The sequence below is a fragment of the Neodiprion fabricii genome, chromosome 3, assembly GCF_021155785.1.
Source record: "Neodiprion fabricii isolate iyNeoFabr1 chromosome 3, iyNeoFabr1.1, whole genome shotgun sequence".
Classification (NCBI taxonomy): domain Eukaryota; kingdom Metazoa; phylum Arthropoda; class Insecta; order Hymenoptera; family Diprionidae; genus Neodiprion; species Neodiprion fabricii.
This window is the reverse complement of record NC_060241.1, coordinates 22236419-22264236: the sequence shown is the minus strand read 5'-3', so window position 1 is coordinate 22264236 and position 27818 is coordinate 22236419. Positions and strand designations below refer to the sequence as shown.

At 35.8% G+C, this 27818-nt stretch overlaps 2 protein-coding genes across 6 annotated transcripts; one reads left to right on the top strand and one right to left on the bottom strand.

The window, feature by feature from the left end:
* Positions 1-49: 49 nt before the first annotated feature.
* LOC124177179 (sister chromatid cohesion protein PDS5 homolog B-B) lies at positions 50-13434 on the top strand. 5 transcript variants are annotated; one of them, XM_046559276.1, is made up of 17 exons: positions 50-206; positions 2984-3139; positions 3297-3491; positions 4008-4198; positions 4477-4684; positions 4777-5283; positions 5376-5674; positions 5754-6105; positions 6233-6337; positions 6470-6889; positions 7046-7408; positions 7502-7733; positions 8098-8345; positions 8465-8761; positions 9268-9303; positions 9596-9646; positions 9760-13434. In XM_046559276.1, the coding sequence occupies exons 2-17, from the start codon at positions 3059-3061 to the stop codon at positions 9817-9819; spliced, it is 3645 nt and encodes a 1214-aa protein (XP_046415232.1). In that variant the 5' UTR covers positions 50-206; positions 2984-3058; the 3' UTR covers positions 9820-13434. The 5 variants fall into 5 exon arrangements, with proteins under 5 accessions (XP_046415232.1, XP_046415229.1, XP_046415234.1 ...); XM_046559273.1 differs by lacking the exon at positions 50-206 and adding an exon at positions 216-532; XM_046559274.1 differs by lacking the exon at positions 50-206 and adding an exon at positions 546-749.
* Positions 13435-13481: 47 nt separating this feature from the next.
* On the bottom strand, positions 13482-19579 carry LOC124177180 (probable ATP-dependent RNA helicase DDX27). The gene is made up of 13 exons (XM_046559279.1): positions 19348-19579; positions 18454-18636; positions 17583-17670; positions 17112-17260; positions 16656-16961; positions 16424-16551; positions 16083-16280; positions 15779-15923; positions 15437-15618; positions 14465-14793; positions 14073-14330; positions 13903-13984; positions 13482-13696 (listed from the first exon to the last, which is right to left on the bottom strand). Exons 1-13 carry the CDS (start codon positions 19432-19434, stop codon positions 13561-13563), a joined length of 2271 nt encoding a protein of 756 aa, XP_046415235.1. The 5' UTR covers positions 19435-19579; the 3' UTR covers positions 13482-13560.
* Between the last annotated feature and the right edge of the window lie 8239 nt (positions 19580-27818).

Sequence of the window (27818 nt, the reverse complement as noted above, 5' to 3'; positions counted from 1 at the left end):
CAATAAATATTACTACTGACACACGTAAATTGTAAGGACCGTATTTAATGAATGTATTTGGATCTGGTGAATTATATTTATAAATACGCGAGGTTTTTTGCTAGTATGTATCCGTAATAATAGGTCGAGAGTGATGGCGGATTTGCAGTCGATAATATAATTGCCGAGGATTGATAACTTGTTCCTGGACAATTTTGACTTTTCGTGTAAGAAAGCCTTTCCTTACGTGGCCATGCATAGGTAACTTCAGGGCATTGAATGCGCTGTCGCGTCCTTTGACATGGTTAACCGTTTACAAAACTGATTTTACAACGTTTCTTGTGATATAGCGGGTACTTTATCATGCCTAGTGTGTGTGAAAAATCGGTGAAATTTCGACAAATCCTCAGTAATTGAGTTTAGTGGTGAATGTGACGAGCATTGTTTTTACCACGTCAAAAACTGAGCCAGTGTCGTGTGGTAGCCCGACAGATATATTTGCTTTATTGATATTTTGAGTGTCAGGCGTTTTGGTGTCTATGCATATCTTGAGGTAAAATTTTCCACTCTAATATGCACTATTGGTACGATTACATCGAGCATTCTGCCGATTCGATTTCGTAAAATGGCATTATCTTGTTAAAAAGATGCACTATTGTTTACGTACCTGCCGCAATCATTTACGGACTGCCGACATAACCTCTAAATAATCACTCGATATGTGTCCCTTGACAAGTTTGCTATCACATTGCAGTGATCACGCATCATAAGTGAGTAGATTTTGTTTCGTGTAAAAAATGTCCAATTATTCTACAATTATACTAAACAATCGACCGTGTGTATTTAATTTTCTTTTCGCTTCAAAATCAAAATTACCTTACTAATCAAAGTACTAGTAAGCATCACTTCAGTATCGTCAACTCAAGCGAAGCCTTTGCTCCTATTAGTGAAATTTTGATGCAACATTACAGTAAACAAATGATTCCCATAATAGAAATTTCTTTTAGGAACAAGCGCATTAACAATAGTCCGGAAGTTATAACTGCAGTTGCTGAATGTATTTAGTACTTTCATGATATTGTCCGTTGTCTGAAAACAGTCGATATATTCTCAAGCTTAACTCGCTTGTGGTTATCCTATTGGTTTAAAATATATGAGCAATTATGGCAGACTCTAAACAAAAATGCTGTATTAAAAATTTGTTTCGCAAATTTTATTCATATCAATACTGTTGGAGAAGAGAAAAATATGTTTGAAAATTAGTATTTATCAAATGCTAACTGCCTTACGTGGATATTTCTGGAGCCCTTCTGGAGATGTTCTTAGTTTTTCCGGAGTAGTTTTAATAAAAATGATTTTGCTCATTCTTATCGTCTATGCGTGTCGGTTATTCTTGATTTTTTATAGTTTTCAATGGATATGAAGGACTAGTATTTCAGCAAAAAATTCGTCAATCATTTCTATAACATCTCGTATTATTGTCAATTGATCAAATATCAGAAAAATCAAACTAGAAGGAATGATGTATCTGATGAATGCTTACTGAATTCTTCTTCTTGATTTTATGGCTTAGGACGTTTTCTTAGATCAGCTATACTCGCAGAAGTGAACTCATTTTAGTTGTGTTCCCTACCTTCTGTCTTATAAATATTCAAACTAGGAAAATTATGAACGGATGGTGATTGCATTTAGATTCCTTAATAATTCTACAATTACTTGATATTTTCAAATTATACCTTTCACTTAATCCGTAGAATAGATATCCTACAACCCAAAAAGGATTGTTTCGTAAAATTTCAAGTTTTATGAAATAGCAACAGAGTATTTGACAAGTAATACATACCAATAATTGTTCAACGAACACTTGACTTTTATAACGTAATTTCACAGATTCAAATAATGCTTGCAATAGAAATTGCATATAAATCTTGTGTAATGTAAATTCCAATATTATCTGATTCTGAACACACAATCCAGCACAATATCTTGTTTAAATAATTTTTATTAATTCAATTGTATTAGTTTCTGAAGTGTTGGATCAGGCGTAGTGATAATTATTTAAATTTTGGATGGAACAGATGGGTAAAAGAAATGTACCATCGTTTGTATATTTTTTTTTTCACCACAGCGTTTGGCCCATATACTCATCCATCAAATGTACATGGATAAATGCGATTTACCGTTGCAATTATAATTCCGTAGTACAATGCGCAATTAAAAACAAAATTCACAATCTAGTCCAATTTTGGACTAGGCTGAATCCAGGAATGACTAAATTTCTCGCTTAAATTTATCACTCACTTCTGATCGCTGAAGAAAAGTTCAAACTATTTATGCTGTTTATGATTACTTCCCTCTTGCACATATTCAGTCATCCGGACCTATTTTTTAGGCATTATACTAATCGTATTGCTTCAGTCTCCCTCGCTCCTAACAAAATCTTCGAAATTTTTGAAAATTTGTATTCCAATGTAACATTGATAATTGCAACCATTTTGACTGTTGATATTGCTTGAATACTCACATCAACTGTCGGTCTCACTGTGCAGAAATGAAATTCTTATAAATTACTTGTAAAGCAGATTCGATAAGTGTATATTGATATTTTAATTTTGCAACAAAGCATATTTTTCTTTGAAGAAAAGTAGCTAGCTTTCCAGCTAGAAAGGTTTAGTATAATTCATAGCTGCCATTGGTCATGGAAAACTGGAAAGTCCCGGAAAAATCAGGGAACTTTATTATTAGTCAAGAAATATTATGGCGGTGTGATAAAAAGAGAAAAAAATAAAGCTTTTTCCATGAATGAAATTCTAGGACAAATTTGTTTTCCACATGTTCCCTTTCATGGCTGTTAAATAGATCATAAATATGCTTTTGAAAACACCATTTATTGACATTTAAATGCTACTCAGTTCATATTATCATATGGTTTTCAGTTCCTGCAATTACGGCTACTCAGACTTAGTGAAGTTTTCTCAATATTTTATTACTTCATATTTTGCAGAGTTTGGACGGTGTTTTAGGCTACTAATTACGAAGAAAATTTTTCTCAAAACCTTCGAGGAACATAGCTGATAAAATGTCAGAAATAGTTTACCCCCAGGGGTGCAGATCCGTTACCGAAGATCTCGGTCCAGATGAATTGATCAGACGTCTCAAGGTGAATATCATTTTTCATGCCTTGGCGATATCCAATTGCAATGTAAAATTGTTGCTGTGCAAAAATAATCAAGACTTTGTTGATTTATCAATGAAATTTTTATCAAAGATAACCAATATATATGTACAACAATTGACGGTACCATTATGACAAACAGACACTGGCACATACCCTGCAAGCTATGGGTCAGGATGAGGGAATGTACCAGCAGTACATTCCGTTGGCTTTACACTTGGCCGAAGATCATTTCCTCATGCACCAAAGTAAAGATGTACAGTTATTAATTGCATGTTGTATCGCTGATGTTCTCAGAGTTTATGCACCCGAGGCTCCGTACAAAGATGCTGACCAGGTAAATAAATAAATAAATATAATTATACTAGAGAATATTAATGTAGAAAAGATTTATAAATATCCCGTTATTTTGAACGGAAGATGCAAGCATGCAATTATATTTAAGGTAAATGAGAATAGAAATGTGACAAATGTCGATAAGCTTGTTAGAAGTCAAGTAAATCAGCAAACCTGAAAATTGCATTAATGTTTTCTGTTGACCATGAATTATAGGGAAACATGTACAAATATGTATGGATTTTACATGATGCTAGTAATTATGTAATTTTATCTGTCCCTTAGAGATCAATATTTTATGCAATGTGTGTCTTTTTTTTTTCACAAGACATTTGCAAACGGATTAACAATAAATTAGTATCATTTCGTAGTTTTTGAATTGTATTTAATTTATTATTCATATTTCTTGGGTGAAATACTTGGCAATCATTGTCTCACACCTTGGACATGTAATCATTTTATTGATTTTTAATCTATTTGCCTAATATTCGGCTATTATTGTTTTTTTATTCAATAGGTGAAGACAATATTTTTATTCCTCATCAAACAGCTGTCAGGTCTGAAGGATCCAAAAGATCCGGCTTTTAAGCGGTACTTTTACTTGCTTGAAAATTTGGCTTACGTGAAATCTTTTAATATGTGCTTCGAACTGGAAGATTGTCAAGAAATATTCTGCGCGTTGTTTTCACTCATGTTCAAAATAGTCAAGTAAGTAGTGTTTAATTAAATGAATTTGATTACATTTCAAGATCAAAACTTACACTTTTCCAATAGATTACAAAATTTTATATAGTGAGGTTTATTTACTGTAAGGAACTAGATCAATTAAATTTTTCTTAGTTTCTATGAGAATCCACCAATTTTACAAATCGAATTAGCGGATTATATGTTAAGATATTCAGTACATTATTTGGAACAGATTTAATACAAAAACAGCTCCAAATGACGAAATTTGTAGTAAAATATTCACGTAATTACCGTTCCAGCGACGAGCACTCTGGAAAAGTAAAAAGCTTTATGCTGGATGTGTTATGTCCACTTATAACTGAATCGGATATAGTTGGAAACGAGTTATTGGACATAATTCTCATGAATATTGTAGAGCCAAATAAGACTCAGAAAAAGAATGCTTACTTGTTAGCAAAAGAACTTGTGATTAAGTGCAGTGACACTCTAGAACCATATATTCAAGCGGTGAGTAGACAGAGAATTAGCGGAAGATATTTTTAAACCTGACAAATTTGAATTGTCATTAATAATGTTGTGAAACTTCAACCATTTTCCAGTTCTTTAATCACGTGCTGATTCTTGGAAAAGAAGAGAAAGGTCTACAGATATGTAAAAAAGTCTACGACTTGATATACGAATTGAATCACATTTGTCCTAGTGTTCTGCTATCCGTCCTTCCACAGTTAGAATGTAAACTGAAATCATCTTTGGAGAACGAGAGGCTGGGTGCCGTAGCTTTACTCGCTAGAATGTTCTCAGAAAAAGGATCGCAGCTAGCTATACAGCATACCCAGCTGTGGCGAGCGTTTCTAGGTAGATTTAACGACATAAGCGTATCAATTCGCATAAAGTGTGTTCAGTATTCAATGCATTTCTTACTGAATCATTCGGAGCTCAGAAAAGACATTACCGATACATTGAAATTAAGGCAACATGATGCAGACGAAAGCGTAAGGTACGAAGTCGTCATGGCAATTGTTACCACCGCACGAAGAGATTTTGAAGTTGTGTCAGACAGTGAAGATCTGCTGGAATTTGTGAAGGAAAGAACACTGGACAAAAAAGTGAGATTCATTATACAAACAGTTCATTAGGTCATTTTGGTCAATGACATGTGTCAAGTTTGTATTCTTAATGAATTATACTTAATTTGCAGTTTAAAATTCGGAAAGAAGCTATGTCGGGATTGGCAATGATTTACAAAAAGCATCTCAACGACGCTGACGTACCTCAAGCTACTAAAAAGGCAGTGACTTGGATTAAAGATAAAATTTTGCATGGATATTACATGGCTGGAATGGAAGATAGATTACTTGTCGAAAGACTACTTAATACGTGTTTAGTGCCGTACCAACTAAGCCCAGAAGAGAGAATGAAAAAATTATATCACTTATTGGGAACTATCGATGATCATGCATCCAAAGCATTTGTTGAGCTGCAAAAGCATCAATTAGCGTGAGTAGATTTGTTCGACTTTCACTTTGAAACTCTAGGACAAATGGTATATATTTCATTCGATATTCTTTTGCAATAGGGTGAGAAGATCTGTTGTCGAATGGGTTGAGATTACAAAGAAGCCAGAATCTCCCAGTCGTGATCGAGACTTGTTGGCCAAAGTTTCACAGATATCACGTTTTCTACCAGATCCAATGAAGGCACAAGAATTTTTACAGAAATTTAGCCTTCATATGAAGAAAGACCCGACATTGCTTCAAGGAATGGAAACCATTGTACAACCTAATGTTACCTGTAAAGAATGCGCTGAAACTACGAGTTTAGTCCTCAAGAAGCTGGGTCAACCGGTTATGACTAATCTATACTACAACACAATCAAAATGTTGTTAGAGAGAGTAAGCTCAGTCATGATAGATGAAGAAGCAATTCGGGTAAATATACTGAAAATTTGGAAAGTAATATTACAAGAATGCAAATAATGGCACGTTAATGACCTCAATCGTGTAACGAAGATCCTGAATTTCGAATTTTAAGTTTACATTTTTATCTTTCTTTTAGGTATTAATTGGATATGTCTTGGACTGTTTAAAAGGAGGTAATGTCATTGAAGAAGTCGGGTTGAATCCGAACAACGCTGGTGAAAAGGGATTGAGATTGCTTGTGGTAAATAAATTTGATTAATTACGTGAATCTAAATTGTTTGAATCATTATTTATACTATATTTTTCTAATGCTTTAGATATAAGTTATCTTATTATGTACACATAATATCAAAGATTCTCTGTCACCTTCCAGATGTTATCATTCGTTTTTGGCCCTCATTTCCTTCACGCCGACATACTAATGCGTTTGGTCAACTTGTTAGAGCTTGATGATGAAATGGTCGCACCATTAGTCCTGTCTATATTTACATTTTTGGGAAAATATAAGTCATTGTCTGAGGTGGCCCCTGACATAATGAACCTCATGGTCCCTTTGTGTAAAACATTTGCTGAAACTGGTACTCCGAAACAAGCCAAACAGGCAATTAGGTGCTTGTTTGTTAATATGGCGAATATTCACGATTCCATATTCCCCGAAATCATTGAAAGGATCAAAAACACACTCACACCAACTTCAGAACATTACCGAACATCAATTGTTACATTGGGACATATCGCCTACAATTTGCCTGACAAGTATCAAATACAAATAAAGAATATGGTCTCTAGAAAGGTAAATTGATTAAAAACCTAATTGAAACGTTCACGTTGTTGTTTGAAAAAACTCAGAACAAAGTGACATTATGTAAAGCAATAAAATTTTGTGCTTCCAGCATTTCATATTTATTTCGAGTAACAAGTTTTGGTGGTGATGATTTTAACATTCCAGATTGTCAAAGAACTGCTGGTCAAGGAAAACAGTGAACAAACTACAGATGTTATAGAAGGAGACTGGTGTCGAGAAGATCAATTACCTGAAGAAACACGTTGCCGTTTAGAAGCATTAAAATGTATGGCCAGGTGGCTGTTGGGACTTAAAAGTGACGTTCTTTCTGCCCAAAAAACATTCAGAATGCTTAATGCATTTGTAGTAAATAAAGGTGACCTTTTGCAACAAGGCCGATTAAGTAGGGCAGAGATGAGCTGGCTCAGATTGCAGGCTGGGTGCTCGATGCTTAAGATATGCGAGCAGAAGGGAGTAGGAGACCAATTCACGGCGGAGCAATTCTACAATCTATCTCAACTCATGGTTGTAAGTTCATGAAGCAGCAGCATTAGTCAAAGATACAGTAAAAGAAGGGCAGCTCTGATACTGAGTTGTAAAAATGAAATACGTTATTTTCAGGATGAAGTTCCACAGGTTAGAGAAGCTTTTGGAGGTAAACTTCACAAAGGTCTGGGCAGAGGGATACCAAATAAATGCTTACCTCTTGATTTTATGGGGTATTACGCACTTGCTGGTAAAGAGCAAGATAAGAGGCTGAAATATCTTTTGAAGACATACATGCAAACAGATATTAACAAGAGAAGAGACTATGTAAAAACACTCTCACTGGGAACAGTGGACAAAGCGATGGGTAAGGAGATCAATTTATTAATTTTTCAATCTACATATTTCCCTGAATATTAAATGATATTTGAAGGCTATAAAGAATATTTTTGTCTTAATCCGAAAGTAGGGAAAAAGTGTTGAAGAAACAAATCGATTTCATGGGAGGTGTTAAAGTATAAAATTGAAGTTTAGAATTTAAAAGTTAATGCAGTAAAATTTGTACAACAAATGCGTCGCTTAACACATGTTCTTATGACCCAAAAAACATTTCTAAACAGATAGTTTATAAATCTCGAGACAGGGGCATTCGGCCCTCTTAAACAGGGATATTCTTTGGTACTGATCAATCTCAATGACCTTACCATAATATATGTATTACTTACCGTTAGGTCAATTACCCCACATTTTACCAGACTACATGCTGGTATTTGCGGTGCCAATTCTGGCGCACGATCCCGAGTTCACAAACTATAATGACGTAAGCCAACTTAAGGTCATTCAGCAGTGTCTTTGGTACATCCTGGAGCCACTGATAACCAAAAATGAATTCTACTGTTACGGATTTTACAAAAACCTGATTGAACGAATGAAAAGTCACAAGGATGCGTTGAAACCAGAGGATGACAATGTCAACTATGTGAGCAGAGAATCACGTTTGTTTGAAATTATTTCGCATGTAACCAGAGAACTTAGCTTCTGTAGCCTTGCCCAACCATTTATGGATCAACTATAATCTTTTATTTATTTTTTTTCCAGAAACTATGGGCTGTGTGTGATTTAGCTATGAATGTTATATTTTCGAAGACAACAAACTTCGATTTGAAAGAGTTCCCGAGTGAAACCCGCATTCCTACAATGTATTTCAAGAAGGCTGATGAACTGTTGGTAAATTCTAAAAATTATCTGCCTGCTGAAATGCAAGTAAATATGTCCAGTCCCAAAGCAAAAGGTCTACTTCACAATACACACATGGGTAATGACAGGCCTCAACGTAGAACAAAATCGAAACAGCAAAAGGAAGTAGGCATTGGACCGAATGAAACAGACGCCAGAGTAAGTAATTTTTTAAAATCAATATTTTTATTATAATAGTTATACTGCCCAATAGCGTGAATGTTGAAATCAAGTCGCTGTGTATAATGACAAATTGTAATATTTGAAGAATTTCATTACATTTCAATGTAGACATTCCAATGTAGATTGGTTAATTCAAAAGATGTGGATCTTTTTTGAACAAGTCTAAATCATATTTGAGATGCTCGTACTCGAAAAAATTTGAAGATAAATCAGGGCTTTCTGTTTCAACAGGTAGTTATGTATAAAAATAATTTAGATCTAATCTGAGATATAGGCAATATTACATTTGTCTCTTGATCGACGTTATTTGAACTGCTATCAGCTAGTATTTCATAAGAGTGATAGAATTTTTCATTAATATTAAAGCAAAGATCATTTGGTGTAAATACTGTTTAGTATTGATTTAATGTAGTTATTTTTTTTTAATTCTGTGCATCCTACACACAATATGTTATGTACACAATGTTAATCTGCGTTTCAAGCTGCAAATCGGAGAAATGGAATGTATTGATGCACAGGTAATGATGCAATTTGCAGTAAATATTTTATATTTCCCAGAATTTTTTATTTCACTTTCATAAGGTGGGGGTTTAATGCATTTTGTAGATGAGATGTATTCGAAGATAAATCATTTGAACATGAAAAAGTATTTATTACCCCTTTGTATATGAAACGTTGAATTAGTCAATATAGTTGTGAATGGATCTATACACCCAATGTTACATTTACTCTAAACAACATGCAACATGTCTTAATTGTTACTTATCAGTATTTCTTTTGTAAACCATCGGTACTATTTATTACTTACAGCCTGCAGAAGCATCAGAGACTAGAATCCAACTTCCTGGATTGGATGACGAGGTATGATAAAAAATACGATAAACACAGCAAGTCTCTTTAACTACACATCTTATATTGAAATGAAGTGATTGACGAATTAAGTGTTGTATGTTTGGATTTTTTAATAATTCCAGATCGAAGAACCACCAGCCAAAAGAATGCACAGAGATTCTGATAAAATTAATTTGAAGTGAATCAAGCATGTGTGTGGTTGCGTCGTGGGAGAGGAGTGGGGCGTATGGGGATCGATATAATACAGTAAATATATGAGAAAAAAAAATCTGAAGAAAAAAACAGTTTACAAATTAGGAAACAGAATATTTTGGTTATACACAACAATTATTACACCTAAGTCGTTCGCGTATTTCTAGAAGTTTACCCGTTGATGTTATGACGCACTACACTTGATCGCTGACACATATTTGTTTATAATTCATAAAACTCATTCTTGGGAAAACTTGTAGGACAATATCGCAGAGATTCCTTTAATAAATAATTTTGCATTTGCGTCAGACATGGAATTTAATTTTACCCTAACGTATTACGGTACGTTGCGTTTGTTCAGTATAATTTTAAAAGTCTTCTGTATGCGAATACATGTTTAGGTATTATTCGTGGTACCCTCTGGCTGTGTTATGAATATATGAGTTAACATCATCAAATTCATTAGTTGATTGGATCTTGTCATAACTTAAGCATGAATTTAAGACTGAAACAAGGTTTAGGTAGGATTTTTGAACTGGTCTCGTTTAGATTCATTCAATTGGTTTAATTGTTTGTTTAAAAATTATCACCTACATAAAAAAAAAAACTGTTTTAGGGTTAATACAGTTGAGGATAATACACTTTACATTTCACAGTCCACTATCATATTAAATGTTCAGTTTGTAATATTTTATGAATTATATACTCATATCTGTCAACTTTTGAGGGTGTTTCATTTCCTTAACACATTAGGCTAGGCGTCTTGATAATAGAATTCTTGCATACAAATTATCTATCTTACGTTTCTTTTTTTTCTGTCAAGAGTCAACTTTTTTTTACATTAAGTTAGTTTTGATAACAGTCGAATTGCTGTCGATTAAAGCTTGCATGGCATTGAGTTCACAAGAATCTTTTGTTTTACATTATACAGATGAGATAGTTCTCATTGGATAAGTTTATTTAATTTTATACTAATCTTGAATGAAAGTAATTTGCCAGTCAGTCAGTATCGTTTGGTAATCGCGCTTTATGTAAGCTAAAGTTAGATTACCAGAGATTTCGGTAATTTTCAGGTCATCTTGAATTATACTGCAAAGAAATTAATTTATATTTTTGAGTGTTCCTTGTTTATCGTAAGGTCTACTTTTTTACTTGTTCTAGTATGGCAAAGATTTAAGTTGATAATTTGGGCAAATCTCTAGTATTTAGATTGGATATTTCTCAATGATATTCTTTGAAAAAAATATCAATTACTAATTTTTCAACGACGTCCAATGCAAATGCGAGCTTTAAAAGAAGTGACACAGCTAAGTTGGCTTACTTACATTCATATTCTCAGCTAACTGGTGTGTGCGAATCAGCTGAGTAATCCAAAGTTGTTCATTTCTATTAATATTATTATGATTACTATTATTTCTATTGTTATGTAATGAAAACTCTGTGCGATGACATTAGCTGCAAGTTTTTGTCTACAAGCCTTGTTTACTAATAAATGCTTGCAAGATTTCAGTAACAATTTTACATTGGTGACTTGATATTTTCTTTTCTGCTAATAAATGGCTAGGGTGGAGTAGTTTTGTGGTTGGAACGATTTTGCTAATAATTATTTTTAAACACATGTAGGCACGAAAGTTCACAGGACAGTGCAACATGATAATAACTCTTACTCTACGAGTAATGGAAAAAATAAATTTCATCAACCTTGAATTTGATCATTAATGTCGCCTTCATCTGCTGAAGATTTCTTGCAGCATCATTTTTTGCTAATACGTTTGGTACGAATATATTAAATGAAAATGTATTTTTAGTACGCTGAGTTAGCAATTTGTCCTCCATTTTCATTGTTTACAAAGTTTAGTATTTTAATCATGCTTGGATACATTCATATTCAATATACGTATAGAATAACGAGTTGAACAAGATGTAAAAAATTACACATTTTACATATTAAAATCAGTTCATAAAAATTGGAATATAATAATAGAAGAAACTATTCATCACAAGATTCATGCTGCATACTTGTTTCCTATCATAGTAAGGGTCCAAGCAAAGTTTCATAATAGAAATTTGGTCCCAAATCGACAACTGGAATTAATATTATTTTACAGATTCATATATTTATTACCATTCCAGATGGTATCAAATGCTTGTTATACTGTACGCTGATAGCTTTCCATGTTTGTATTATTACATATTGTTGTCGCATAGCTAACAGCGAGTGCTAAGTTATTGCTTTTGTGTTTGATGATTCCTAGGTAATCGGTTTTATTCATGCCTAACTTTAATTAAGTTCTGACGCATATATTCGTTGGTATATTGATGATCTATAATCGATAGACAATAGAAAATTTTCTTGGTTCGTAGTCTTATTTGTATGAAACGTGATATACATAATAGTTTCTGTATTTTATTTGCTAATAATACCCTAAGTAATTTATAAATTCTAGCTAACCATTTGCTGAGAATTAGCCAATGCCATTCCTGAAAAATATGTCAAACTTCGCAAATTTCATTAGAGTCGAGTTTTGTTGTAAATTAATGTTGAAAAGAATGCTTGTGCCCAATTTTTATCATCCTAAATATATGTTTCTTTCTTGCTAAATATTACATTTACGACTTTTACGATAAGAGAATGCATTATTTTTAGTTGTCATAAAATTATTACCCAGCTATTTGGAAATTGTAGATATTTATGAGTGATCATATGAGTTGCAGGCATTGTTGTAAACATTCTTCACCAACATTGCAAGTATATTCAATGTTTGTAAAAAAAAATCTTATCCATTATTCTTCAAGTATTTTCAACTTTCGATATCGTGAACGTATTTTCGTAAAAATTTTGAGAGAATAAAAGTTTCGCACAGGCCTAGTTCTGATTACATTTTTTTTTTTTTTTTTTTACCTGAACGGTATAACTATTATTGTATTAAAGAACATTAAATTAACTTGAATGTAAGTATGAATGAAACATATTAATTGTGAACAAAGACGGATGAATGTGTTTATTGTATTTAAGCAACCTACAAAATAAAAATAAAAAACAAGATAAAAACGTAGTATCTATTAACAGATTTTACAGTATCTGGCTTTTTCATAGAACTCTCAGTCGTCATATAACTTTTAGATACATCATAATATAGAACGAGTACTTACCATTGTGCTTGCCAATAATGTTTAATTGACCATTATTACAATTAATTATCTATTGTTACAAGTCAAAAATTCCACATTGCACTTTAGAAAAATTCAACAAAAACTGAAAATAATATCAAGCCAGAAAGGTGAATAACTTTGTTATTTTATTCTCTCGAATAAACACGCGGCAAGCATTTGATTATATTCTATCCAATCAAAAATTGTTTACATCCATACATGGATGAAACATTTTATTCACAATAACCATTGAACCAGTAATACTCGTTGCATTTATAAATGCTGCTATATACCTATAAGCTAATACTGTAATTTCTGCGAATAGGACAGAGAACTCGATGATGCATATTTCAAACGAGAGGCAGATTGCAAATATTCAATATTATCTGTCAGTCTGTGACATAAATAAGGTATTGTATTGGTTCTATAATAAAACAAATTACGAAACTACACTTGACGCGTATCACTATCGATCGATTTCATTGAAAGTAGATGATAGTTACAGATTACCATTTTATTATTATAATAACACAGGTAATTTACATTTTATTATTATATTAACACAGGTAATCTACATTTTATCTACGTTTTCTGAATCTTTTTTGACCTTTGGGTTTAGCTCCCGCTGGTTTCCCAAAAAGCTTCCCTGGTTTCTGTTTCGATTTGTCATTGCCAAAAGCTTTTCCTTTCTTCTGTTTTTTCTTATCATTTGCTCTGAAAAAAGTTTCGTGATCTTTGTTATACTAAATAATTTAAAACCAATATTTGTTAGTCTAGACTAACTTGAGTTTGATATAGAGAAGTGTGCAGAAATAGAAAGGATGATTTTTGAATTACAGATAATTTTTTTCAAGTATAACCTGACCTCATCTAAAGTTTTTATATGAGTGCAATTGGATTTATTTAAATATTAAACTCACTCGTAACGCATTTTCTTCACTCCCTTCTTACTTGTGTCCGTCAAATCTTCAGCGAATGAAGATCTTGATCTTTTCAACGATCCTGTAGAAAAATCATTCGAAATTGAAATATCTTTCATTGTCAAATACATGTTTGTTAATTTTGTAGATTGAACTGTGAGTAAACTTACCTTGTTTTTTAGAAGATACATACATATCGTCATCAACGACAGATCTGATTTTCTTCTGTTTATTATTCCGTTTGGCTAATCTTGCCTGAAATGCGGCAACTTTATCCATTTCCTTGTTTGCTCTGTCTTCTGCAGTTTCTTTTTTAGGATTTTTTCTTTTCGCTTCTTTTGCTTTTTCGTTGACTGCATTTGATGGTTCTTTTTCCTGTTTCTTTTTCCCCTTTCCTTTATCTTTCTTCTCAGTTAATAGCAATTTATCTATGTCGGCAAAAAAATTTAGTGCAAGTTAGAGTTCATAAATCCATTAGTAATGTTATCCATTGCATCAGGGATATTAAATAATAGAATAATTTTGGCTAACTGTCAGATCATTTTATCATATTCGTACTTACCCTTTTCCAGTTTTCTCTCCTTGTCATTCTGAAACCATGACCTTTGAGTTTTGCCATCGTCACCTTTCAACATATTTTCTGCTCTTTTGGCTTGATTTTCGACCTTCGCTAATTCTTTTTCTTCACGTTCCTCCTGGAGTATTGCCTCGATATTTTTTTCGAGTGCTCCTAATCTTTTGTTATATTTTTCGATTATATCCGGAGGAATTATTCGGTTCTTGACAGGATTTTTAGCTTGTTTGATTACTTCTTTTACTAATAAACGTTCTTGTTCACCAGCCAATGAAACCGAAACACCCGCCCGACCTGCTCGAGCAGTTCGTCCAACTCTGCATAAATTTTAGTTGACACAGCATATTTTATAGAGTAAAAATTCCTACCAAAGTGAATTTGGCCCCCCAATATATGACAGATCTGAAAATTTTCTTGCCATCGATTGCACTTCGTTTGCCAACTTTGCCATATCTTTATTTTCGTTTGCCCCTTCTAACTTTCAAAGTTATCTGTTTTCGGAAATTGAGGAGGCCACCTTTGCCAATTTGGCCCCCACCATATGCCGAATCAAATTTTTTTTTTGCCATCGATTGTTCTTGGTTTGCCAATGTTTGCCATATCTTTATTTTCGTTGTATGTATGTTGGAGAACCAACTCCGTGAAGTTCAGTTTCGAATGAGAATAACTTCTGGACTAAGAAGGCGCAAACGAAAATAAAGATATGGCAAATGAAGGAAAATCAATGACAAAAAAATCATTGGATTTGGTGTATGTTGGGGGACCAACTATGTGAAGGTAATTTTCGTAAAATGAATAACTTTCGAACTGAGAAAGGGCAAACGAAAATAAAGATATGGCAAACGTTGGTAAACGAAATGCAATCGATAGCAAAACTTTTTTTGTTTTGTCATATATTGAGCGGCCAAGTTTACTTCGGTAAAATTCCCGACTACATTTAATTATTATTTGTCAACTGACCTGTGAATATAATGTTGAATAGTAGCAGGCATGACAAAATTTATAACTGTTTTTACACCACTGATGTCCAAACCACGTGCTGCAACATCGGTGGCTAAAAGAACGTCAATTTCTTCGTCTTTGAATTTCCTTAAATTTTCCAAACGTTGAGGTTGTGTTAAATTACCGTGTAGCTCACCTACCTAGACAATTGGTAAACAACAATCAATGATAATGTTTGATCGAAACATGGGGACCTTATCTATTTATTAGATAGCTTTCTAATAGTAATGAATAGAAAAGAATGTATCAATATTGTAAGGCGAAGTCTAATAAACTTTGTAATTTGAATACTTCACGAACCTTTACACCTAATAAACCTAGCAAAATATGAAGTCTGTGTGCTTGTTTCTTAGTTTGAACGAAAACCATAGTATGGTCGTGGAATGTTCTGCAGATGAGAGCAGCTAAAACAGATTCACGGTCACCTTCTCTCTCCTTACGAATCCTGGAATGCAATTAGAAAAAATGAACATGGCATTGACATTACAGTCTGTTTTGTTTCCAAAAACTACTCATTAATGTGTTACTTATCATAATATTTTACTTCTGATGAGATAACAAGGAAAGAAATTGATTTGTCTAGAAAAATAATTCTCAAGCTTACCTAACAAATTCCTGTCTCAAGTTAAACGCAACATCTTGATTGCTATCGACAAATACTTTGACAGGTTTATCCAAAGATACTGCAGCCAAATCTTTCACTTCTTCTGTCATAGTTGCAGAGAATAAAATCGTTTGTCTACTTCTCGAGCATTGTCTCACAATATGTTTCATTTGCTCAGCAAAGTATTCGTCAAGCATTCTAGGAAAATAATGATTTTTAATAACGCAGAAGACAGTAGTTTCAGATCTATAGACTGAATATAAATGCCGAGAATATCACAATTTTCTTTAAAAATAGTGTTTTCATATCCATCTTTTGATATTAGTAATTTTTCTCCTCACCTATCAGCTTCATCTAAAATGAGCACTTCAATACTGTCCAGAGCAAATGTCGGTGTATTTGTTAAATGATCAATCAAACGTCCAGGGGTCGCTATTACGATGTCAGGATTTTTTCGTAAAACTGATTCCTATGGCGAAAGTGTCATCAAGAAAGAAGTCAAAGTTATAAATAAACGCCTCGACATGCTTAGACTGAAAGTAAGTTTTACTCAATCCGATTTGATTTTCTTACTTGCACTTTAACATCTAATCCTCCAACAGATAGTCCAACTTCAACAGTAGTGAACTGGGCCAATTGTTTTGTTACTTGATATACTTGCACACCTAGTTCTCTGGTTGGCACAAGTACCAGAACTCTAGATACTGCTGTACCTTCGGCAGGTTTGTATATTAACCTTTCCAAAGTGGGAAGCATGTATGCAGCAGTTTTCCCTGTACCAGTAGCTGCGCACCCACAAATATCTCGACCCATCAAAGCAATAGGAATAGTTGCTGCTTGTATTGGTGTTGGATGTACGAAACCCATAGCTGATATAGCCTGTAAATAGTAAGTAATTGACATTGAAACAATCAGACTTATCAATCTTCAGGATTTCTAATCTGCAAGTTGAATACAAGATTGGACTACTTATTCGAGCACTAGCAAGCAGTTCAAAACAGTGTTATCAATTATTACAATCGTCGTTACCTTAAGTAAAGGTCTGGATAAATTCATTTGATAGAATGATGCATGCTCATCAAAACCTGAAGCCTCTTCAAAGTCCATTAAATCCAAATCATTGTTTAAGGAAGTTTGTTTTCTCGTTTTACCCTTTCGTTCTTTCACTCTGAAGTTGTCTGTAACGATTTGTAGTATCCAATAAATATTGTAATTTTCAGAGTATTTTTTATTAGTACTAAAAGTAAAGTACCGTATCGTGCCATTTATAAGCCAATTGGCTCACTTTATGTTTTTCCATTTATTTCGCATTTTAAAATTATCTAGTTTACATGGAAATGATGGCTTATATTAGAACACAAATGAATGCTGCAGTAATTCTTGATTCTGGAGCAAGATGAACAAGATCCGAGATAGAAGTACTCAACTTATGTTGAATACCACAAGCTTTGATGTGTATCAAGATCAATATGTGATACATAAATTATTCGTTTAAAATACCTCTTTTAAGCTCATCGTCAGAAAGATAAATCCCTTCCTCATTGACAGCTTCTTGTTCTATCTTAATTGGGTTGTCTTCAGTTCCGTTCTAAGCAGACAAGTTGATGGATTATGATATATTTATTAACCTTCTAACACTTGTACAATAGAAAAATAATTTATGAGTATGTATACGTATAGTAGAAACTTAAAATTATAGCAGGGTTTTCAAAAAAATTGTTCTTAGAGAAGAAAAAGTAATCTATCATTGTTTTAGATTCTATTGAGACTGAGGATTAGTGAACCCTCCACGGTACACTTTGGTCTTTTGAGGCACAACCCAAACTTTGTTCTTAAATATCTCTGAAATATAAGAAGAGCTGGAAATGGCTCCACTCCCTAAAAGAAGTTATTGGTGGTGGAACCGGAAAAGCCAAGACACGACAAAATCCAATATCCTTTTGGTAAATAGCAAAGAGTACAAATTGATACTTATATAAATACGGCATCATTTATGAATATTAAGGTGGCCCAAAAATTTTTTCCTTGGCAGATTAAAAAAGTTGGTTTTGTACTGAAACGAATTCCCATTAAAGAAGAGCTCCTCTGATTTATCACGTGTGAATCAGATACAGAATATTAAAGTTGCATGAAAACCTACTAAAATTGAGCTACAGGGCTTTTCTTTCTCAGAAATTTGTTTAGCTCACGGATCAATTTTTTTGTTCCAAGCCAATAAAAAAACCAGGGCAGGACATAAAAGACCCAGGAGTTCCATAGAAGCAGTAAAAAAACGGGTTCCGTGGAGGGATAAAACATTTGAAATTATTGCGTCCTTTTCAAGCATGTGGTAACTAAAGTTAAATTATTTGATTGACAAACAGATGCGTACCTCTTCTTCGTGTTCTTTCCTTACTTTCTGTATTTTATCATCAAGTTTTGTCTTTGCTTTTCGCTTTATGTATTTGCTAAGATCATCCCAAGTGTCTTGATTATACTCAGAGGCATTGCTGATGAATTGGAAATCACTATCAAAATCTTTCTTCTCCTGTTTCTTTTGCTTACGTGGTTGATACTGCAGAATATAAAATAGGAATAAAGAGTGTTTATCAAAACAGCACATTATTCACACCACAGAGTAAACTTAGAACCATCACTTCAGACACTGCAAATACTTGCATCTCGCCTATCTTTGACGCAGATGATGAGTTCATACGACCCACCATATTGCATATACACACGAGGTGCGAATCATGCTACCATTGTCTGATGCCGTCACAGGGATACATAATACCAATAAATTGCAACTTTGTTGAGGCATTGAATGATTTTACATGATGTGCGCAGGGTCAGTTAGACCAGTTACTACCTAAATAAGAATGGATCGGCAAAAAATGACCCGCACTTTAACAGAGTTGCATTTCTATCCCTTTAATGGAGACAAATACCGACAGCACGATTCATGTCTCGTGTGTTTGTGTAGTTTCCAATATCGAAATTCTACAATACTTGATAAAAACACCAGCGAAGATATAACACTGCCCAAAATTCGGTACATGTAAACATTAGGCATGCCCGTGGGAATCAGTACAGGTTCACTCCGTAGTGCGCATAGCGAAAGCATTATTAAAATCAGACGAGGAAAATAATTTTGTGAATTACTGGTTAAAAATTGTTACAAGAAAAAAATATGTATCTAAAATGTAACCATATCAGTAAATAAAAGTTTAGCTCTGCTAATATCATGTGCGAGATCAGGTTATAGTGAAAAGTATTTTTAACTTACGTCGTCTTCTTCGTCAGATTTGTCCGAATAATCAGGGACTTCCTCATCGTCTACGATCGTTTTTATCAAATCATAATCTTGTGCCATTTTTGAAATTTTTTTATTCAAATATTAATGTTTTAGCAACTCAATACGTCCTTTGTATGTATCGTACTCTTGAACGTAGCTGGTGACGTTTTTTGGTTATGATCTCAAACACGCGTCCTACAGTGGCTGCTATGGCTGCACATGGCTGGATACAATCATTGTAATATGCACCCGCCCGATGATTTCCGAATACCTCCGAGCATTTCCGAGTGCCTTTACATCCGCACAATCCTTCCCATTTTAAACTTACGGGATCATGAATTACACACAGGTATGCATTCAAACATTCAACGTCGAGATTGTCACTTTACTCATGTCCGTTTATTTTTTAATACTTTACAGTCATTCTGGCATATAAAACATATTAAAACAGATTCATTCTGATGTCTGCCATCCGGAAATCCTCAAGGAAATGTATTACATGATGCGAAAATCAATCGGAATTAATCGTGGTACTGTTTCGAATATGTTTCGAGGGCTTCGATTTCTATCCATTTTATTAGGTTTTAAGTGTAATATCTATTTGATCAATCTGCAACATGCAGTTTTGTTTCTTCTTATTCCTATTCAATTTTTTGGTACATATTTAAATCTATCTAATACGTTTTGAATAAATAAATTTCTCTTGATTCGTTTCTGTTTGGATGCTACAACGTTTTGAATTAGGTTTTCTCTCGGTTTTTTCAATCATTTTTAATCCATGATTAAAGATTTTGAATGTTTCTGCAGTTGAAAATATTATTATTTAAGCTCCTCAAACGACAATCCAATTAGAATAGTTTGATGATAAATACTGAAGCTATACCTGACCATCTCTTGTTACACAGTCATCTGATTGTTATTCCAAATTTTAAAGAGATTAGCAATAGAATCCGACGGATTCAAAGTTTCTGTTTCGTTAACGGTATCATTATGTTACTGTTTGCATTAATTTTTCAGCTGAGGATACTCGTTTTTCCTACTTATCTAGAATTACAATACTTCAAACAAATACGATTTAAGGAGATTACAAGAGTTACATCACACATGCTAATTTCCCATTTTCATCCCATATTTGTGCAATCTCCAATATAAAATACTTCAAGCTGAGTGTGATTTCATATTGGTGTCAACTTTATTTTTGTTAGAATAGACCTTTTATTGACTAAGTTTGTCGATTTCTGTCAGACTATATCGCATGATCAAATATTTTAACGATATACATAATTTAATTGGGCAAATATTGAAATTTAATTCTAGGTCCGAAGACTTTCAAGTTTCTTCCGTTGATTCCCATCAAATGACCGTGCGATTGTCTCTGATTCAATTCTAACTGATTTTCTGTATGATCGTCAGAACTAACTGTCGCAGAAAGGCAGCGTCATTAGCAGAATACATCTTCATTCAACGGCTGACCATCGAAGGGCCTTGCCGCTTGAGTCTGGAATCGGCAGAAAAGATAAAGTTCATATTTCTTGTCCGAAATGTAAAACTCTAAAGTCATTATACGTCATATCATATCATCATACATCATACATCATACATCATACATAGTATTAAAGTTCGAAACCAAAATTTGGATGTTCGGATGTTCAGACAGTGACCTGACCTAAATTTTTTTTTCTCTGACGTCGTCGATCTATAGTAATCAGCTAGCCGAATTCCTCAGTCTGGAAACAACCGCGCAGCAGAGCGGACGTGTGAGAATCGCGCTCAGCAGATTTCGAGTACAGGGTTCTCTACCTCCTGGATCCTGCGCTCTGGGTTCGCTTGCTGGTGCTACTCGAGTTTCAGGACAAGCGCTCCGTAGTTTCTGCGCTCCAGGTCCGCTACCTGGTGAAACTCGACTTCAGGGACAAGTGCTCCGTAGTTTCGGCGCTCCAGGCCCGCTACCTGGTGAAACTCGACTTTGGGGCAAGAGGTGGACGAGGAGGAGGAGGAGGAAGAAGAAGAGGAAGACGAGGATTTCTGCACAGTGAGTATAACATTTTTATATAATTTGATAGCAATTGTAATTATATTTTATCTAAAATTTTTTAAACTTGTGTTTACAATAAATTACTTAAATTCATTTTTCGCGCAAGCCCAAATTCAGTAGCTATTCAATGCGCTAATAAACGTCCTATTTTTTTAAATAATTTTCTCATAATCTTCTTGGTAAAATGTGTCAACAAAAAAATAATATTAATCCCTACACAATAGTTTTGATGTGTTCTAATGCTAAAAATATTTATTAGTTACCACCGCTAACCATCTCGGGTTAGCGGTGGTCGTTGGAGGTGGACTTGGAGGAGGACGAGGAAGACGGGGAGAACAAGGTGGACGAGGAGGACAAGGATTTGTGCTCGGTGAGTTTGACATTTTGATAATATTTAATGGCAGTTGTACTTATATTGTATTTAAAATTTTTGAAACTTGTCATATTTACAATAAATTATTTCAATTCATTTTTCGTGCAAGCAAAAATTCAGTAGCTATCATTGTGCTAATAAATTTCATATAATATTTTATAATTTTCTCAATCTTCTTGGTGAAATGTGTCAATAAGAAAATTATATTAATCTTTAGACAATATTTTTGATGTGTTCTAATACTAAAAATATTTATTAGTATTCGAGGTATAACCCGAGATGGTTAGCGGTGGTCGTTCAAGGTGGCTGGGGGTTGTTTCGGGTGATCGAGGTGGACGAGGAGGAGAACGAACTGAACTGAGTCTCAAAGCCCTGTTGACATAAAAGCAGCTATTCGATAGAAATTATAGTTTATAATTTACACAGCCCATTGCATGATATTTCATTATAAATACATATGTTTCAATGTATTTAGGAATAATTTATCAAATATACAGAGGTCATGTGAAAATAATAAATGGATTGATTCGACCGCAGTTTGATGTATTCATTAGAGCTTTAACAATAAATTTAAGCTTTGTTACTTCTTTTATTTTATTATGGATAATAAAAAACATTTCCGACTATTCGTGCTGTGGAAGCATGGGGATTAAGCCAAATGTAGCAAAAGATTAGAAACAGTGTATGTAGAGTACGGGTACTTTTCTGATAATGCAAATAAAATAGAATACCACGCCTTGCGAATTAGCTTTCCAGACAGAGATGAATGATGAATTTTAAGGACTGCATTATCGTTGTTGAATACTCTATGCCTCATGGGAAAAGAAAATCTTTAACGATAAAATTGATGCACCGGATCATCGTCGACTTTAACTTTTGAAATGTCCTACCATTTTCGAACACCTCTTACCTCCCCCTGCCACCTCCGGCCGTCAATGGCCACTTTCGATCACCCCCTATCACCTTCTGCCAGCGCCGACCACCTCCTACCATTTCCGAACACCTCCAACCGTCCTATTTACCTATATTACTAGATTAGCTATGATATGAAAAGAGAAAAATTATTCATTTTGAAATGGGATTCTATTCGACGCGTGCTCGATGTATTCCATAACATCAGTATTCATAATTATTCCAACAACTTTTCATTTGCTCTCTCGATCTTGTATTTTCATAGGCATAGACTCGAAACGCTGTTTTAGCTGGTCGTAAGTGAAGTATCTGCGTTGGGTAGAGGAGCAAAATTGTTTTTCGAAAAGTATTCGGATGGAAAAAAATTCAGAGTAACTGTAATACATCACGAATGCGCTAATTTTGAACGAGATGAAATGGATGCTTCGTATATGAGACAGTATTTAACGCCGCGTAGTGATTTAAAGACCTAGAAAGGTGACAGGGAGAGAAAGAACGACGCTTCTCAACACTTCGAGTGTATTTTAACACACATTTGAAAGATACGAGCGAAATTTTTCATCATCCAACTGTCGCAGAAAGGCAGCGTTATTAGCCGACCCGTTCACTGAAGGATATATCTTCAGTCAACGGCTGACCATCGAAGGGCCTGGCCGCTTGAGTCTGGATCGGCAGGAGAGATGAGGTGTGTATTTCTTGTATGAAATGTGAAAGCTAAAATCATTATACATCATATCATATCATCATACATCATACATCATACATCATACATCGTACATCATACATCGTACATCATACATCATCATACATAGTATCAAAGTTCGAAACCATAGTTTGGATGTCGGATGTTCAGAAAGTGACGTCACCAATTCAGAATCAGCTAGCAGAATTCCTCAGTCTGGAAACAACCGCGCAGTAGAGCGGACGGATGAGAGTCGCGCTCCGCAAATTTCGAGTACCGGGTTCTCAACCTCCCGCATCCCGCGCTTCGGGTCCGCTACGTATTTCGAGTACCGGGTTCTCAACCTCCCGCATCCCGCGCTTCGGGTCCGCTACGCGGTGAAACTCGACTTCCAGGATAAGCGCTCCGTGGCTCCTCGTTCATGTTTACAATAAATTATTTCAATTCGTTTTTCGCGCAACCCCAAATTCGGTAGCTGTCAGTCCGCTGATAAAATTTCTCGACTTCCAGGATAAGCGCTCCGTGGCTCCTCGTTCATGTTTACAATAAATTATTTCAATTCGTTTTTCGCGCAACCCCAAATTCGGTAGCTGTCAGTCCGCTAATAAAATTTCTCGACTTCCAGGATAAGCGCTCCGTGGCTCCTCGTTCATGTTTACAATAAATTATTTCAATTCGTTTTTCGCGCAACCCCAAATTCGGTAGCTGTCAGTCCGCTGATAAAATTTCTCGACTTCCAGGATAAGCGCTCCGTGGTTCCTGGTTCATGTTTACAATAAATTATTTCAATTCGTTTTTCGCGCAACCCCAAATTCGGTAGCTGTCAGTCCGCTGATAAAATTTCTCGACTTCCAGGATAAGCGCTCCGTGGCTCCTCGTTCATGTTTACAGTAAATTATTTCAATTCGTTTTTCGCGCAACCCCAAATTCGGTAGCTGTCAGTCCGCTGATAAAATTTCTCGACTTCCAGGATAAGCGCTCCGTGGCTCCTCGTTCATGTTTACAATAAATTATTTCAATTCGTTTTTCGCGCAACCCCAAATTCGGTAGCTGTCAGTCCGCTGATAAAATTTCTCGACTTCCAGGATAAGCGCTCCGTGGCTCCTCGTTCATGTTTACAATAAATTATTTCAATTCGTTTTTCGCGCAACCCCAAATTCGGTAGCTGTCAGTCCGCTGATAAAATTTCTCGACTTCCAGGATAAGCGCTCCGTGGCTCCTCGTTCATGTTTACAGTAAATTATTTCAATTCGTTTTTCGCGCAACCCCAAATTCGGTAGCTGTCAGTCCGCTGATAAAATTTCTCGACTTCCAGGATAAGCGCTCCGTGGCTCCTCGTTCATGTTTACAATAAATTATTTCAATTCGTTTTTCGCGCAACCCCAAATTCGGTAGCTGTCAGTCCGCTAATAAAATTTCTCGACTTCCAGGATAAGCGCTCCGTGGCTCCTCGTTCATGTTTACAATAAATTATTTCAATTCGTTTTTCGCGCAACCCCAAATTCGGTAGCTGTCAGTCCGCTAATAAAATTACTCGACTTCCAGGATAAGCGCTCCGTGGCTCCACGTTCATGTTTACAATAAATTATTTCAATTCGTTTTTCGCGCAACCCCAAATTCGGTAGCTGTCAGTCCGCTGATAAAATTTCTCGACTTCCAGGATAAGCGCTCCGTGGCTCCTCGTTCATGTTTACAATAAATTATTTCAATTCGTTTTTCGCGCAACCCCAAATTCGGTAGCTGTCAGTCCGCTGATAAAATTTCTCGACTTCCAGGATAAGCGCTCCGTGGCTCCTCGTTCATGTTTACAATAAATTATTTCAATTCGTTTTTCGCGCAACCCCAAATTCGGTAGCTGTCAGTCCGCTAATAAAATTTCTCGACTTCCAGGATAAGCGCTCCGTGGCTCCTCGTTCATGTTTACAATAAATTATTTCAATTCGTTTTTCGCGCAACCCCAAATTCGGTAGCTGTCAGTCCGCTAATATATTTATTAATATTCGAGGTATAACTCGAGGTGGTTGAAGGTGGTCGGAGGTGGACGAGGAGGAGGACAAGGAGGACGAGGATTTGTGCTGGGTGAGTAAAACACTTTTATAATATTTGATGGCAATTGTGATTATATTTCGTCTGAAATATTACAAATTTGTCACGTTTACAATAAATTATTTCAATTCATTTTTCGTGCAAGCACATATTCAGTAGCTATGAATAATCTTATACAATTTATTATATTAATAATTAATTAATTAATATTCTTATAATATTTAATGGCAATTGTAATTATATTTCATCTGAAATATTACAAACTTGTCACGTTTACAATAATTTATTTCAATTCATTTTTCGTGCAAGCACATATTCAGTAGCTATGAATAATCTTATACAATTTATTATATTATTAATTAATTAATTAATTACATTAATCCTTACACAATATTTTTGATGTGTTCCTATACTAAAAATATTCATTACTATTTCAGGTATTACCCGGGGTGGTCGGAGGTGGACGAGGAGGAGGACGAGCTGGACGAGGAGGAGGACCAGGTGGACGAGGAGGAGGACGAGGTGGACGAGGAGCAGGCGGGGTGGGTCGTGGGAGAGGACCTCTCCTCTCCTCAGAGGAGGGGAGGGGGAGGGGCAGGGAAGGGGTAGAGGTGGGCGGGGAGGGCGAAGGGATGGGAAGGGGGGGTGGCGGGGAGGGTGGCGGGGTGGGGCGGGAGGTGGAGGGCGGCGGGCGGGAGGGCGGGAGGGCGGGAGGGAGCGAGGGCGGGAGGGAGGGAGGGCGGGTGGGCGGGAGGGAGGGAGGGAGGGAGGGGGAAGGGAGGGAGGGCGGGCGGGCGGGCGGGAGGGAGGGAGGGAGAGAGTGGAGGACGGATGTCGATGCGAGCTCGTTAGAGTTAATAGAGCAGTACACCCCCCCCCTCTTGCGCCCGCCCACCCTCCCTCCCTCCCTCCCTCCCTCCCTCCCTCCCTCCCTCCCTCCCTCCCTCCCTCCCGCCCTCGCTCCCTCCCGCCCTCCCGCCCTCCCGCCCTCCCGCCCGCCCCCCTCCACCTCCCGCCCCACCCCGCCACCCTCCCCGTCACCCCCCCTTCCCATCCCTTCGCCCTCCCCGCCCACCTCTACCCCTTCCCTGCCCCTCCCCCTCCCCTCCTCTGAGGAGAGGAGAGGTCCTCTCCCACGACCCACCCCGCCTGCTCCTCGTCCACCTCGTCCTCCTCCTCGTCCACCTGGTCCTCCTCCTCGTCCAGCTCGTCCTCCTCCTCGTCCACCTCCGACCACCCCGGGTAATACCTGAAATAGTAATGAATATTTTTAGTATAGAAACACATCAAAAATATTGTGTAAGGATTAATGTAATTAATCAATTAATTAATAATATAATAAATTGTATAAGATTATTCATAGCTACTGAATATGTGCTTGCACGAAAAATGAATTGAAATAAATTATTGTAAACGTGACAAGTTTGTAATATTTCAGATGAAATATAATTACAATTGCCATTAAATATTATAAGAATATTAATTAATTAATTATTAATATAATAAATTGTATAAGATTACTCATAGCTACTGAATATGTGCTTGCACGAAAAATGAATTGAAATAATTTATTGTAAACGTGACAAATTTGCAATATTTCAGACGAAATATAATCACAATTGCCATCAAATATTATAAAAGTGTTTTACTCACCCAGCACAAATCCTCGTCCTCCTTGTCCTCCTCCTCGTCCACCTCCGACCACCTTCAACCACCTCGAGTTATACCTCGAATATTAATAAATATATTAGCGGACTGACAGCTACCGAATTTGGGGTTGCGCGAAAAACGAATTGAAATAATTTATTGTAAATATGAACGAGGAGCCACGGAGCGCTTATCCTGGAAGTCGAGAAATTTTATCAGCGGACTGACAGCTACCGAATTTGGGGTTGCGCGAAAAACGAATTGAAATAATTTATTGTAAACATGAACGAGGAGCCACGGAGCGCTTATCCTGGAAGTCGAGAAATTTTATCAGCGGACTGACAGCTACCGAATTTGGGGTTGCGCGAAAAACGAATTGAAATAATTTATTGTAAACATGAACGAGGAGCCACGGAGCACTTATCCTGGAAGTCGAGAAATTTTATCAGCGGACTGACAGCTACCGAATTTGGGGTTGCGCGAAAAACGAATTGAAATAATTTATTGTAAACATGAACGAGGAGCCACGGAGCGCTTATCCTGGAAGTCGAGAAATTTTATCAGCGGACTGACAGCTACCGAATTTGGGGTTGCGCGAAAAACGAATTGAAATAATTTATTGTAAACATGAACGTGGAGCCACGGAGCGCTTATCCTGGAAGTCGAGTAATTTTATTAGCGGACTGACAGCTACCGAATTTGGGGTTGCGCGAAAAACGAATTGAAATAATTTATTGTAAACATGAACGAGGAGCCACGGAGCGCTT

What these genes read in the sequence shown, in the direction of transcription:
- LOC124177180 (XM_046559279.1), bottom strand. Translation starts at nt 19,434, where the DNA reads ATGGCACAAGATTATGATTTGATAAAAACGATCGTAGACGATGAGGAA. An exon ending in GATTAGATGTTAAAGTGCAA is followed by an intron (nt 16,552 to 16,655) that starts GTAAGAAAATCA and finishes CTTTCGCCATAG; the next exon opens with GAATCAGTTTTACGAAAAAA. An exon ending in TAGGTTTATTAGGTGTAAAG is followed by an intron (nt 15,619 to 15,778) that starts GTTCGTGAAGTA and finishes CCAATTGTCTAG; the next exon opens with GTAGGTGAGCTACACGGTAA.
- LOC124177179 (XM_046559276.1), top strand. Translation starts at nt 3,059, where the DNA reads ATGTCAGAAATAGTTTACCCCCAGGGGTGCAGATCCGTTACCGAAGAT. An exon ending in AATTGATCAGACGTCTCAAG is followed by an intron (nt 3,140 to 3,296) that starts GTGAATATCATT and finishes TATGACAAACAG; the next exon opens with ACACTGGCACATACCCTGCA. An exon ending in CGTACAAAGATGCTGACCAG is followed by an intron (nt 3,492 to 4,007) that starts GTAAATAAATAA and finishes TTTATTCAATAG; the next exon opens with GTGAAGACAATATTTTTATT.